The sequence below is a fragment of the Vombatus ursinus genome, unplaced genomic scaffold (assembly GCF_900497805.2).
Source record: "Vombatus ursinus unplaced genomic scaffold, bare-nosed wombat genome assembly UNPS02015414.1, whole genome shotgun sequence".
Lineage (NCBI taxonomy): Eukaryota > Metazoa > Chordata > Mammalia > Diprotodontia > Vombatidae > Vombatus > Vombatus ursinus.
The window spans coordinates 484027-498818 of record NW_020955192.1 but is presented as its reverse complement, the minus strand read 5'-3'; the positions used below and the strand labels follow the sequence as shown (position 1 = coordinate 498818).

Here is a 14792-nt window from a genome sequence, read left to right as displayed (position 1 = left end):
GTGGCCTTTTGACTGAATCTAAACTTACAGAACAAGTTTGGATTTAGTCAAAGGGCCACACCTGAGGACCCAGAGGGCCACATGTGGCCTCAAGGCTACAGGTTCCCCACCCTGATAAATAAACTATATCAACAGCATTCTCCTGATTGTTGGTCTAGTAACTGTCAAAATGTGAAATGAAGCTAATTTGACATGATTAATGCCAGCAGATATTCCCTATTTCTTACCCAATCAAGCTCTAACCAGTCTACCACTCAGCAGATGACCCTGCCTTTACTTTATACTAAGTTCAAGAACATGAAATGAACTCTCTTAGCTTCTTTAAATGTCACCCATGGAAGCCTATGTGGCCTCGTTCGTAAAGAGAAGATAATAACTGCCATGATTCACAGAATTGTGGGAAATAAAGAACTTTATAAATTTTAAAGTATTTTATAACGTGTATCATTATTTTAGATACGTCCCCCTCAATGTACAAATATGTTCGTGTATCCATTATCCTAAAAAACAAAAAACAAACCTTTCAAACCTTGCTTGCTTTCAAGCTACCAAGAATAAGATATACTCACTTTCTCTAAATACTCAAAGTTCTTACGATTTGCAGTCCTTAACACTATTGACCAACTCTTCCTTCAAAGTCTTACCTGTTTCAGCTTTAGTCACTGTACGGATGCTGGTTTTACTCCTCTGGGCTCCCCTTCTACTACCCCAAACATAGAGTCTCCAATGCTCAGTTCTTTACTCCTCTTCTCTCCATTTTATAGATTATCTCAACAACTCCAAAGGTATGAAATGGTACCTTAGAGTTGTTTTAATTTACATTTCTCTAATCAATAGTTATTTAGAGCATGTTTTCATACGACTACAGATAGCTTTGATTTCTTCTTCTGAAAACTGCCTGTTCATAACTTTTGACCTTTTATCAACTGAGAACTAGGGAAGAATTCTTAACTAAACAAGGGATAAAGGCAAACACAAAAGATAAAATGACAATTTTGATTACATAAAACTTGAAAGTTTTTTGCAGGAAAAATACTAATACCTCTAGAGTAAGAGAAGCAACTAATTGTGAGAGTCTTTGTAGCGAAATGTTCAATAGAGATCTGATATCCAAGATACATGGAGAAAAAAGAGAAATGTGTAAGAACAAGCCAACAGTTAAATGAACAGAGGACACTGGACAGCTAGGTGGCTCAGTGGATAGTCAGGAAGTCCTAAGTTCAAACCTGATCTCAGACACTTACTAGCTGTGTGATCCTGGGAAAAGCACTTACTCCTATTTGTTTTTTTCCTCATATGTAAAATAAACAGGAGAAGGAAATGGCAAACCACTCCAATATCTTTGCCAATAAAACCCCACATGGGGTCACAAAGCATCAGATATGACTGAAATCACTGAACAAAAGACATGAAGTAGCAATTTTCAAAAGGAGAAATGCAAGCTACCAATAATCAAAGAAAGAAACGTTCCAAATCATGAAAAAGAGAAATGCAAAGTCTAACAACCTTGAGGTTTCATATCACATCTCTAAGACCAACAAAGATATCAAAAGACTAAAACAGTAAACATTGGAGGGGCTTGTTGGTGGAGCTATGTATTAATCCAACCACTGTAGAAACAATTAGAAATTACACTAGAAAAGTCACTAAACAATATGCCCTTTGACCCAGTAATGCCATTATCAGGCATATAGCCCAATGAGGTCAAAAGCAAAAAGAGAGGTCCCACATATACTAGAATATTCACAGCAGCATTTTTTTTGTAGTAGCAAATAATTAGAAACAATGTAGGTAACCCATCAATTTGGGAAAGGCTGAATGAAGTGTTACATGTAACTAAATATTAATGCACTGTAAGAAATTACAAATAAGAATTCAAAAACATCGGCAGATCTGTCTAAACTGTAAAGTAAGCAGAACCAGAAATGATGGGCTCTTGGCCAGGGACGGAGCAGAAGAGATAGTAAAAACAAATTTACTCAGAGTTCTGGAAATCCAATTAAAAGAGCTTTAAAATATGTGTGTGCGTGCGTGCGTGCGTGCGTGTGTGTGTTTTGTAAGGGAGTTAATTCCCCGTATTAGTTTACCCAAAATCACACAAGTGCTAAGTGGCAAAACAAATTTTTGTACCCAGTCTCTGACTCTAAATATAGTGCTCCTTCTACTACACCAATATGTCTCTTCAATATAGGAGAACACAGCAGTAAGAGGCCAATGGGTCACAGAAGAAAATATTAAAAAAAGAATGCCAGCAGGAGTAGCTATGGCATCAGATGTCCAATACAAGGGTATTAAGTATGAATAAAAAAAATAGCATAAACCCGAAATACTAAAGCAAGGAAGCCATAACTATCACTGAATCTTGATAGAATGGGATTTATGAAGCTCTGTGTGTGTGTGGCATTATTCAAATGAAACAAAATAAGAGGGGCAGAGTAACAATGTATATTATTAAGATACAGTCTTATAAGGAAATGCAAGAACCAGAAAAAAAAAAAAGAGGGTGGGTGGGAGGGCAGGGGAAAGGAGGCATGGAAGAGAACATTTAGGAAAAGATTAAAAGAAGGAGAAAGGGAAGGAAACTATACAGGAGAAAGAAACCTTAGAAGGATAGAAGGATCTCAAGATTAAAATTTTGAAGACATAAAGAATTCCAATGAAGAAATAAAGGGGAAGCCATATAAAAAGACTAATGATGATACAATGGAAACTCATCAATCGATTTGGTTTATAATTTCCAAAAGACACATGGAAGTGGGGCAGATAAGATGAACAGCAAAACATTATACTGTCCAGTAAGAAAAACTTTAGGTATGCTCAAGCTCAGGAGGAATGGCTGCTCAAGCTCAGGAGGAACAGAGACTCTAGCTAATGCTAATAACATCAAAAAATTATTTTTAAAGCTCTGTTGGAACAAGAGGAAGACCCAAGAAGGCATAGTAACTGCTACTTTGGGTGGATGTAAACAGATAACAGAAAAGAGAAAATTCAGTTCCAATTTTATTTCTATTTTCACTAGCAAGGATCAAAGGATTATTGATTTTGTGCTAGAAGGAACTTTAGAGATCATTTTAGTCCAAGCACTTCATTTTACAGATGAAGAAACTGAAAGTTCCAAAGAAATTAAATATCATTCCCAGGATCCTATAGGTAATAAAGAGCAGAACCAGGATTCAAACCTAGGTCCCCTAATTCCAAATTCAGCACATTTTCACCAAGTTGCTGAAGAGACAGAATAGTTAATAGCGAGAAACTCAAGGTAAATTAGGAGATAGCAAATAGGAGTATCTGTAGTCATTTGTTTAAGGCACCAAGTTTGGACAACTACATTCCAGGCTTCTGACAGAAGTGGCTTATCATTGAGCAGCTGTCACTGATCTCTGAAAGATCAGGGCAAATGTAAAAGGCATCCCAGCACTGAAGGGCAAATACTGATCTGATATTAACTTTGATTTCTGGCAATATTCTGTAACATACTATTAAAGAGATAATTTATTAGCATCTATAAAAGGAAATGGCAACCTGTAAGAGCCAAACACAATTTGTAGGAACCTCAACAAGAATGTATTATCTAGTTTAACTCATTTACTTGCTTGCCAAGATTATAAATCTAGAAATTCAGGGAATGCATATCTGCTACATGCCTGGTATACTTAGAATTTCAGGTAAATACTTGCCAATATCTCTCACTTGATTCTTTTGGACAAGATGCAGAACAGGTAAACTAAATGATGGTATCATTAGGTAGATTCTGAACTCTTAGAGTGATTGGACCCAAAGAGTATTCATTAATGGGCCAATATCAATTTTCAGGGAAGTCACCTTTGAATTTCCTTAAGTTGTTTAGTATTTATTTTTTATCAATTATTTGGCTATTAGTAAAATGAAAGCTCCTTGAAGTCAAGGACTGTTTTGTTTTTGTTTGTCACCAGCACATAGTGGATGTTTAATAAACATTTGTTGATTGATTGGATAAAGCATAGATGACAAGAGACTATAAAATCTGCAAATACCAGGATGCTGATAATGACAGCTAAAATACTGGATCCAAGATCTTATCAGGCTAGAATAACAGGCCAAGTCAATTAAGATAGAATTTAATAGGGAGAAATATGTTTGGCTTCAAAATAGCAACTTTATAAATATAAAATGAATAAGATGTAAAAAGATAACACTTCTAAAGAAAAATGAGTGTTCTGGTGGACTACAGGTTAGAATAAAACGAGTCACCGCATAGAGACATTAATAAATGATTGTTGATTATTAATTGTTTATGTCCACAATCATTTATTAAACACCTAAATATCAGGCATTGTGCTGGAAATACAAAGAAAAACATGAAACAATCTTTGCCCTAAAGGAGCTTACAGTCTAGCCAGAGACAACAAGTGCACACCTACCTATAACTACCTTCAAATTAGCTACAAGGTAATTTGGTGAGAGTAGGGAGGAGACACTAGCTATTGGGGGAATTGGGAAAGGCTTCATGTAGAAGGTAGCCCTTGAACTGAGCCTTAAAGAAAATGAAGGATTTTGACAGATGAAGTTAAGGGAGTATGTACCAGGCAAGTGGGATAGCCAGTACAAGGCTATTGAGACAGAATGTGAAATTTGAGGAAGTAAAAGTATAATATGCCTTGGCTTTAGTGTACATGGAAGAAAATAACAGGTAATAATGACAGAAAGGTAGGTTGGAGCTAAGAAGGGCTTTGAATGCCATAAAAGTGTTTATTTGACCCTAAAGTAAGAGGGAGCCAATGGAGTTTATTGTTTAGGAGAATGACAGGGACAGACCAGAACTTTAGGAAAATTACTTAGTCAGCTATGTAGAAGACTAATTAGACTAGGAGAGATGTGAGGCAGGGAGATCAATTAGGAGGTTAACCCGAAGTCTAGGAAAGAGGTGATGAAGGTTTGAAGTAGGGTTGTGACTATGAGTAAAGAAAAGGGAGGGAAGTGAGTGAAACAGTACAGAAAAACTAAGATTTGGAAACTACTTGGATATGCAGGTTGAGGAAGAGTGTAAGTTATAGAATGAAATCAAGGTTGCCTAGAGGAATGGTGATGCCCTCACTAACCAGAAAATGTGGAATAGGTCTGAGTTTTAAGATAACAATAATGAGTTCTGTTTTGAGATGTATGTAGCTGGTTATGTAGAACTGGATCTCAGGACTAGGGCTGGAATATAAATATGGCATTTGCATGGAGATGATAAACCAATGGAAGCTGATAGGGTCACCATAAAAGGATAGAGAAATGAGAGAAAAAGGACTAAGACATGGTACAATCACAGCTGGGAGTATGATAAGCTAATAAATAGGATCAAAAAGGTATGATCAGAGTAGGAGAACTAAGAAGGCAGAATATCATGAAAACCCAGGGAAGAGAGTATCAGGAAAAGAAGGGTGTCAACACTGTCAGCTGCTCAGAGGTCAAGAAGGACTGAGAAAAGGCAATCAGATTTAACAATTAAGAGATCATTGCTAACCTTGGAGAAAGAAGTTTTAGTTAAGTGGTAGGATTAGAAGCTAGATTAAAAGGGGTTAAGAAGTTGGATATGAAGTAGAGGCAATGAATATAAAGTAATTTTTCTCGGACTTTGGCTGAGAAAGGGAGGAGATATAAGATAATAACTTATAGTTACTAAGATGGTTCGGTCTAGTGAGTATTTTGGGAAACCTGAACTTGTTTATTGCATCAGGGAAGAAATCCATCTTTATGAGTTCAAATCTGGCCTCAGACTTCAGGGCCAGCACTCTGTCCACTGATCTACCTAACTGCCCTACATACATATATACATACACAGTATATGTATGCATACATAAGATTGCATATATATGACCCCTACATAAGATTGCATATATATGACCAAAAGCCATTTCCCAATAGATAAAGGGTAACAGAATATGAAATTCTCAAAAGAATCGAAAACTATTAACAATAATATGAAAGAATGCTCTAAATCACCAATAGTAAGAGAAAGCGTAATCAAAACAACCCTAAAATTTCACCTCAAATTCAAAAAATTGGCAAAGATGACAAAAGATAGGAATAGTCCATATTGGGGGGGGGAAGAGTTGTGAAAAGAGAGGACATTCTAGGGCATTGATGGAGTTTGGATCAGTATAACTATTTTGGAATTATACAAATAAATAGACTAAATGTCCATTCCCTTTGACCCAGTCATTATAGTTCTAGACAAATATCCCAAGGAGGTTACTAAAGAAGCAAGCCCCATATACAACAAAATATTTATAACACAACTTTAGAAACAAAGTATAAGCTGATCATTTGGGGGATGACTAAGCAAACTGTAGTGTATACATATGTATATAGCTATATAGATATATGTAAATAGAATTTGATGAATAGGGAAACATGAAAAGATTTACACAACAAATGCATAGTGAAGTAAACAGAGTCAACAATAAGTATAATGACTACAATAATCTAAGTGGAATGAACCACCACAAAACAAAAAACTAATGCTGTGAAATTACAAAGAACAATTATAGTCCCAAAGAAGAGATCTGAGAAGACATTCCCCAACCCACTCCTTCGCTGAGGTCAGAGGTCCACAGACATGATTAGTATTTTCAGACTTTTTTTTTTATGTATATCTATCAGTTTTATTTTTTTTCCTTTTCTTTAAAAAAATATTATTTGTTACATAGGATGACTCTACCCTCTCCAGGGGGTCCACGAACTTTTAAAAATATTTTGATAACTGCTAAATGTTTTTTCTTTTTAATCTTGTCATTTTGCCATGATTTAAAAGTATCTTTTCTGAGAAGGGATCCATATGGCTCACCAAAATGTCAAAGGGGATTATGAATCATAAAAGTTTAAAAACCTTTAAGTGAAGTTGTCTTAAATTACTTTCAAGTTGATTCATATTCTTCCATGCAACCAAAACATGGCTTTACATACTACCTTGGTATAGGATAGCGCCAGATTTACCTTCATCTACTTAATCCTAACTTTTCTTCCCCAATTTTACTTTACATCTACATCTTCATGATTACCAAATTTACGTGAAGCAAAGAATGATAAAGTTAGATGTCACATTTATTCTAAAGAGTCCTTTACTCCAAATGTCTTTATCATTTTAGATGATTTTACCAAATCACTTATGCCTCAAGATAAGTATTTTATAGAATTTAAGAGATGGTACAACTGCCCACATAGTGTAGAAATCCATTCCACGACTAATTCAAGATTAAATCAATATAATTCCTCAACATCCCTATAATAAAGGCTACTTTTACTCCAATTCCACTTTGAAAGCTTTGGGCCATTTTCTCTAAAAGCAATCTATCTTTTATTCTAAATCTAAATAAGTACTTTGTCAAAATGTATTACATATTCTACCTGGCCCCTTTAAGAAGAATATTCCCACATATTCCTAAAGGGCGACATGGTATTTGATCCCAGTTCACAACAGTTTGGTGAACAACAGTTTACCAAATATTCATCACGTGCCTACAAATGGAATGAATGGCAATGGGTCAAAATCCATTATTTCCAATAAGTTGTGATTCTACAACATAATATGTTGTATAAATAAAACATAAAACATCACATCTAGTGGTACACATACATTGTATATGTACAACCTAATAGCCACTCAGAATCAGATTTAAGACTGAGGCCTAGAGAGTTTAGTTGACTTAAAGAGTTGGACAAATCCCCTAAACTCCACATTCTGTGCTCTAGTATAAGTGAGGGAGTCTAAGAAAAACCTGAGCTATTTTGTAGTCATAGTTGTCTTTAATGTCAAATACTGAAACAAAACTGATGCTTTTATAACAGATTAAATCAACAGTAACATACAAATCGGCAAAAGTTGCAGTCATCTTTCCTAAGAGAGACATAGTAAATTTAAAAAAAAAAAAGTTTTACAACAGAGGAAGTATAAAAGTCTGGAATTTTGGCACTGTCTACTAGACCTCTGTGAACTCTGAGGATGCATAACTGAAATGCCAGGTAAGTTAACTACATGTTCTTTTCCTACACCTAAACTGTAATGGGACCCGACTTTATTCTTTAGAATAAAGGGCCCGATATTGTCTCTAATTGATTACGTCCCCCAGGTATTTCTTAGTAAGAAAGAATAAAGTTGACAGCAGAATGGGGATGAGCAGAAGTAGAAATGCAGAAGGTGAGTAGGCAAACACGTGTGGCCAGGGGTGAGTTAATATCTTTATTTGGGAGGAGAGGAAGGGAGAGCGAGATGTGGGGTACAGGGGGGTGAAGTAGGGGGTAGAGAAGGAAAGAGAGAGGCTTTGGGGGTGCAGGAATAGGGAGGGGGGAGCCGCATCACGACTCTGAGGCTCAGGATGGGGCCGGGGCAATGGCCGCGATGTGTGGTCAAATCGGATGGAGGATGGCCGGAGCGCTGTCAGTAATGCATGAACGTGGGGAGAGGAGCCTTGGCAAACCCGCCTGGGGCCGCGGGGCTGTCGATCCATCCTTCCTGGCCGGCTCTCCTCTACCAGAGGTGGGGGGGGTGCAGGGGGGTGAGGGAGGCTGGGTCACCCTAAGAGCCCCGGCCAGGGGGAGGAAAGTGAAGAGGGAGGCGTAAGAGGGGGGCTAGGGGAATGTTCTTCTTACCATCCGTGTTGGTTTCAGGGTCGAAGCGCTGGCCGCAGCCTCTATTGTAGCAGAGCAAGGACATATCTCTCTCCGCCGCGACGGGCACGCTGACAGAAACCGGACCGCAGTGGCGGCTGCAAGGACTCTTCAACCGCAATCTGCTGTCTGACTCTTCTGGCGACAGTCGGTTTCCGGAAACGGCCGGTTCCGCTTCGGGAACCTTCGCGAACTTTCCGGTCGCGCGCAAGCGCAGTAGAAGCCTGGAGGGGCGGAAGGAGGAGGTGCGGCGGCGCAGTGGCGTGGCCGCGCTCGCGATGGGCTGGGACTGCTGCGGGGGGTCCAACAGCCACAATCGTCATTGTTTGTGGTGGAAGCGTCTGAGCCTGGGCAGTACGTCTGCGGGCTGGGAAAAGCTGGTGGAGAGAGCAGAACGAAAGGGAAAGCTGTGGGCTTTGGCATTATTCACTTAGCCCCATTGGTCAGGGATGCCTGGGGCCTTAGCGTCCTTGTTAACGCTTTCTGTAGGCTGTGATTGTCACCGGAGACGGCAGTAATGCCCGCGAAAGGGTTAAAGACTGAGACTTAAGGACTGGTTGCTTTGAGTCCTGCATAAAAAGCCACAGGCAAAATACCGAATAGAGTCAGTGTTCAAAAAGTGAATAATTGTTAAAACCCTTGAGGTTGGGACCTATGGCCCTCATCAAAGGAATACGCTTCCTGCATCGCCCCCTTCCCCACATCCATGTTTTGCTGTTTGTTTTTAGTCCTCCGTCCTTTATTTTTTTTTTTCTTTTGGTCCCTATAACTAATTCCTGACCTCAATAGTACAATTAAAGGGGAAAAAATTTAGAAATGGGTGAATGAAAAAAGCATTTATCAAGTGCTTCTTTTAAGTTGCAACTAGAATCCCACTTTATATAGGAAGCCTTCTCTAATCCTGCTTAATTCCCATGCTTTCCTTTTATTTTCTATTCATCCTGTATATTTTGCTTTGTTTATATTTGTTTGCTTGTCTCCTCCATTAGATTGTAAACTCTTTGAGGGCAGGGACTGTCTTTTGCCTGTTTTTGTATCCCTCGCTGTGGATGTGCTTAATAAATGTTTATTGAATGAATGATTGTTGTATGCTAGATACTATGCTAAATTCTGGGGATACAAAAATATAAAACGACCAATTTTACTGTCAAGGAGCTTACATTCTAATAGATGAATACAATGTAGATATAGGATAGTGGTGTTTTGGTCAGAGAAGTCACAAGAATGGTGACCGAAATTAGTGGGCAAATGATAAGTCCTTTCCAAGAAGAAGTGTTGATTACTGTTGCCATAGCTAAAGGTTAAAAGAGGGGAAGAGTCTGGACAGAGAAGGGAAATAGGTACTAGCAGTTGGTGGGGCTGAAATTGATAAGTTTAAATCTCACCAATCAGAAACCTGGGTCTCAGGTGAGAGCTGGAGTGCCAGATGGGAGATGGAAACTGGAGTGGCTTGGGAACCATCCAGGAGTTGTTACACAAGTATGCCTCATTCAACACCTGAAGTCTATAAATTCACCATTGGTAACAGAGTTTTAAGGTCTTCAGTTAGGTTTTCCTTTTCATTATTGTAGTAATCATGTAAATTAATCCTGAATGTTTAATTCACCCTGTATTCCTACGAGTTTTGACAAGTGTTAAAAATGATTTCTCTTGGTAATCTGTGCCTTGGAGACTCTGAGCTCCACCCTGCCAGCTTTCTGTCCAAAGTTGTCCATCAGTTGTTCTGATGTTGAGATTGCATTGAATCTTATCTTGGTCAAACTCAAACTCAGGCCTGAATTGATTTTATCCTGCTCAGGTTTGGGTGGAGAAGGACTTCCAGGACTAGGGGTGGTATTTATACCTTTGATGGCTGGAGATGTTGACCCCTGTGGACTGAGTGATCTAAGGAACCCATTCACCTCCTAATATGTCGACCAATCATGGTTGATTGGCACTTCTTGGGAACATCTACTCTTCAAAGGACGTATAAGGCTGTACCCCAAAATCCTAAACTAAGCCCCCTTAGATGGGGCCCAGTTTTAGACTGAACTCCCATGCAATGCTTGTCAAGCCACTTTGAGAAATTAAACTGTGGGCACATGTACCCCAATTTTGTTTGTCTCCTTCTTAGAGCAAACTGTTTCAAATTGGGGTTTGTGGGGATCATGGGGTCCAGGGTTCACACAAGTTTCCCTGATTTCTTCACATTGGTCTTTTATAAGAAGAGTAAAATACTAAGTTATATTCATGCGATTTGTTAGGCCATTCTCTAATCAATGGGTACTTTTTTTCTGAGTTCTTTACTACCACAAAGTATACTGCTAGGAATATTATTATTATTCTTATTAATATAAGAATATTAGTACATGGAGCCTTTCTATTATGTTCTAATAAGGGGAAAACAATTCACCTAGGGATGATGGAAAGCAGTATGTGTATGGGAGGCGAAGAGGGGTGTTGAGAAGGTGAATTTTGGCAGGCTAGGAGAAGGTAAGAGGCTAGAGAAATCAAATGACAATTGCCAAGCATTACTTGGTAAAGAATCTCAATTTACTTGCATTGAAACCTATATTTTCTGTCTACAAAACAAGTTCTTCACTATGCTGCCACTCCCATGCTTTGTTGTCTACCTCCACAAACGACAGGTCTTGGAAATTAACCGAATGTTGGGGCTCGGAGTAAGGGTGAAGGAAAAAAAATCAATGACTCTCAGGTTGTGAACCTCCATATCCAGGTGGTTGCATCAGCAAAAACAGAGAAGCTAGAGTAGGGGATAACATGGGTTTACTTTTCAATATAGAGTTATCTTTGAATCAATCCTTCAAGGATCATGCTCATTCTCTATTACTGTCATCTTGTATTTCTCATTCTTAACTCATTCCATATATCTAGTTCATTGCCAAATCCTGACCTTTCTACTTTCATAATTTCTCATAATATTTTACCTCTTCTCCACTCACACAGTCACTTCCCTACTTCAAGCCCTTATCACCTCTTACTGGACTACAGCAATAGCCTACTAGCTGGTCTTCTTGCCACAAGTCTCTGCCCATGCCAATCCAATCCTCTTCACTCAGATGCCAAGGTGATTTTTCTAAAGCTTACGTCTTACTATGTCACCCTCCTGCTTAATAAATCCAGTGACTCCCTTTCAATTGCAAGATCAAATATAAATTCCTCTATGGGACATATTAAGTTTTTTATAACCTGGCTCCTTCCCACCTCTTCAGTCTTCTTAAATTTTACCCACTCCAGCTATACTGGCCTATTTTCATTTCCTCAAAGAGAGCATTCCATCTCTTGTCTCTGTGCCTTTGCACTGGCTGTTCTCCAGCCTTAGAATGTTATGCCCCCTCACCTTTGCCTTTTAGTTTCACTGACTTCCTTTATGATTTAATTCAAATTCCACCTGTTTTCAGGAGGCTTTTCACAATCCCCCCAGCTGCTAATACTTTCCCTTCTCAGGACTGACTTCCATCTACTCTGTATATATCTTATACATGCCTATTTACATGCTGTCACTTCTATTAAAATGTAAGCTCCTTTAGGGCAAGGACTGTTTTTGCCTTTCTGTGTATCCTCAGCACTTAGCACAGTACCTGGCACATAATAAGCACTCACTAGATGTGTGTTGACCAACTTGTCTCCTCTATATCGACTTTAGTTCTCCTAGCACTTCTAAGTATCTAAAGGTCAATCAACATATATTTAATAAGCAGCTAGTAGGTGCCAGACAACTGTGCTAGGTTCTGGGATACAAAGTAAAAAAAAAAAATTATCTCTGCCCTAATGGAGCTTCGATTTTTGTATGGAGATTCAACACATACTGTTGACTGGTAGAAGGGTAAGAAGGGTAGCTCTGACTCAACTAGTCATAGTGGAGTCATAAAACAATTGGTTATCATTTCTTTTCTAATAGCAATTTAATATTGATTGAATTATTGTTTCCCGAGCAAGAGATGAAAAAAGTATGGAGAGGGGAGAAGGCATCAGGTTATTTGGCAAGATGCCTACACTGCCTAGATCCTGAAGTCCTGGTGGATAACTGGATGAAATAAAATATAGTCTGGGGATCTGGAGAAATACACTATATAGTGGGCTAAGATGAGGATTAACTCACTCATCCTACAATCTAGGCAGCTCTACCCCAGTGACAATTCCAAAGATAAATGGATTAAATTTTCAGGGGAGGAGCTAGGTCTGGAAGGTTTGTTCCTCATGGGGAAAGGCATAAAGCAACAGGGCAGATGTCACAGCTGAGTGACATTAATTTGAGTGAAAACAGATCATGTTACTGCAGAAAGGAATGCTGTCTGAGACTGAATGACTCTTCCATGGTTTATAATAATAGCTAACATTTATACAGAACTTACTATGTATTGTGCTAAGCACTTTACAATTATTATCTTTGTTAATTTTCACAACGATCCTAGGAGGTAGGGCCTATTATTACCCCTGATTTGCAGGTAAGGAAACTGAGGCAAATAGAGGTTGTGACTTGCCCAGGTCACACAACTAGTAAGTGTCAGGGGCTAGATTTGAAAAATCATGTCTTCCTGATTCCAAGCCTGGCACTTTATCCACTGCACCACCTCACTTTCTAATTCTGCTGTCTGATCAGTTACTAGCAAGACTGGAAGTCTGAATAAGCCATGGTAGTAGCTATCTTCCCACTCTTCCCTCAACCTGGCAATGCTATTTTAGTGCACTTTGTTGTTGTTGTTCTTCAGTAGCGTATGACTCTTTGTGACCCCCATATGGAGTTTTCTTGGCAAAGATGCTGGAGAAGTTTTCCATTTCCTTCCCCAGGGGATTAGGTAAACAGAGGTTAAGTGATTTGACCAGGGTCACACAACTAGTATCTGAGATCACATTTGAATTCAGGTCTTTCTGACTCTAAGTGTAGCACTGTATCCAGGGAGCCACTGAGTTGCCTCCATTTTTTTTATTTTTTTTTTTAGCATACTAGAAGCAACTTTAATTTTTAATCCCTTGATGGTCAACTTCCACTTTATTCTAGGAGATAAATGAAATATTGATCAGATCTATTATTAAAATGGAAAATTTATTCTTTTTCTCTGACTCAGAGATGCTATCCTTTATCCTTTTAGGTCTTTCACTTTTTTCAGGTCATTTCCCATGGCACTCAGATTCAGACACTTAAAGTGAAAAAAAGAAACTCTACCAAATAACCTGTGTGGAGAAAGTCATCACCCATCTCCTCCTTTCTATCCTACTCCCAATTCCTTTCCATATATTCAAATATAAACAAACACAAAACAGTCCCTAACTTCAGGGAACTTACATTCTTTTTGAGGTAAAGAACATTTACACCAATAAATGTAACATACACACACACACACACACACACATATAAATTCAATACTAAGTAATTTCAGAGTGAAGGAAATTGGAGAGCAATTGGAGAGATTATTATAGGCCTAGTGTAGGAGGTGGCATTTGAACTGACTTTTGAAAGATGCTAGGTATTCTAAGAGGTAATGGTGATGTAAGAGTTCATTACTGGCACAGGGGCACCCTGGGTAAAGGCACCAAGACAGGAAATGGAAAATTATGCTCTAGGAGCAGCAAGTAGCTTAGTTTGATTGAATGTAGAGTACGTGTAGGAAAGCAATGTACAATAAGACTGGAGAGGGAGGCTGAAGCCAGATTGTGAAGGACTTTAAATAAATAGAATTTGTGTTTAAGAGAGAAGAGAGAAACACTAAAGCTTCTTTAACAAGGGAGTGACATGATCAAATATGTGCTTCAGGAATATCAGTTTTGTAGCTGTGGGAACAGTGAATTGGAATGGGGAGAGAGAAGGAAAAGATAATAATTAGGAGGCTATTGAAAAGCCTGGGTGAAAGGTTATGCGGCTTTAAACTGAGATGATGAATAGAGGCAAGGGACTGAATATAAGAGATGTGAAGGTAGAATTGACAACATTTGGCTACTGATTGGAAGTGGGATGGGGCGAGAGAGAAAGAGAAGAAAATAACTGAGGTTGCATATCTGGTGATTATGAAATGGAAAATAGAAATAGGAATGTTGGGAAGAGAAAGAATTTGCAGGAAACAGTGAGTTCTATTTTGGACATATTGAGTTTGAAATACTTACAGGACATCCAGTTGGAAATATCAAATAGGCAGTTCTATTATTTCTCTTCTATTCTCCTT

General features: G+C 38.5%; 1 protein-coding gene across 1 annotated transcript in view; it reads right to left on the bottom strand.

The window, feature by feature from the left end:
• CHORDC1 (cysteine and histidine rich domain containing 1) overlaps window positions 1-8809 on the bottom strand; it is a 31786-nt gene extending 22977 nt beyond the window's left edge. Inside the window, exon 1 of the mRNA XM_027847564.1 lies at window positions 8614-8809. Coding sequence (XP_027703365.1) covers window positions 8614-8677 — 64 coding nt within the window. The 5' untranslated portion in view covers window positions 8678-8809. The remainder of the gene's footprint in view (window positions 1-8613) is intronic.
• Between the last annotated feature and the right edge of the window lie 5983 nt (window positions 8810-14792).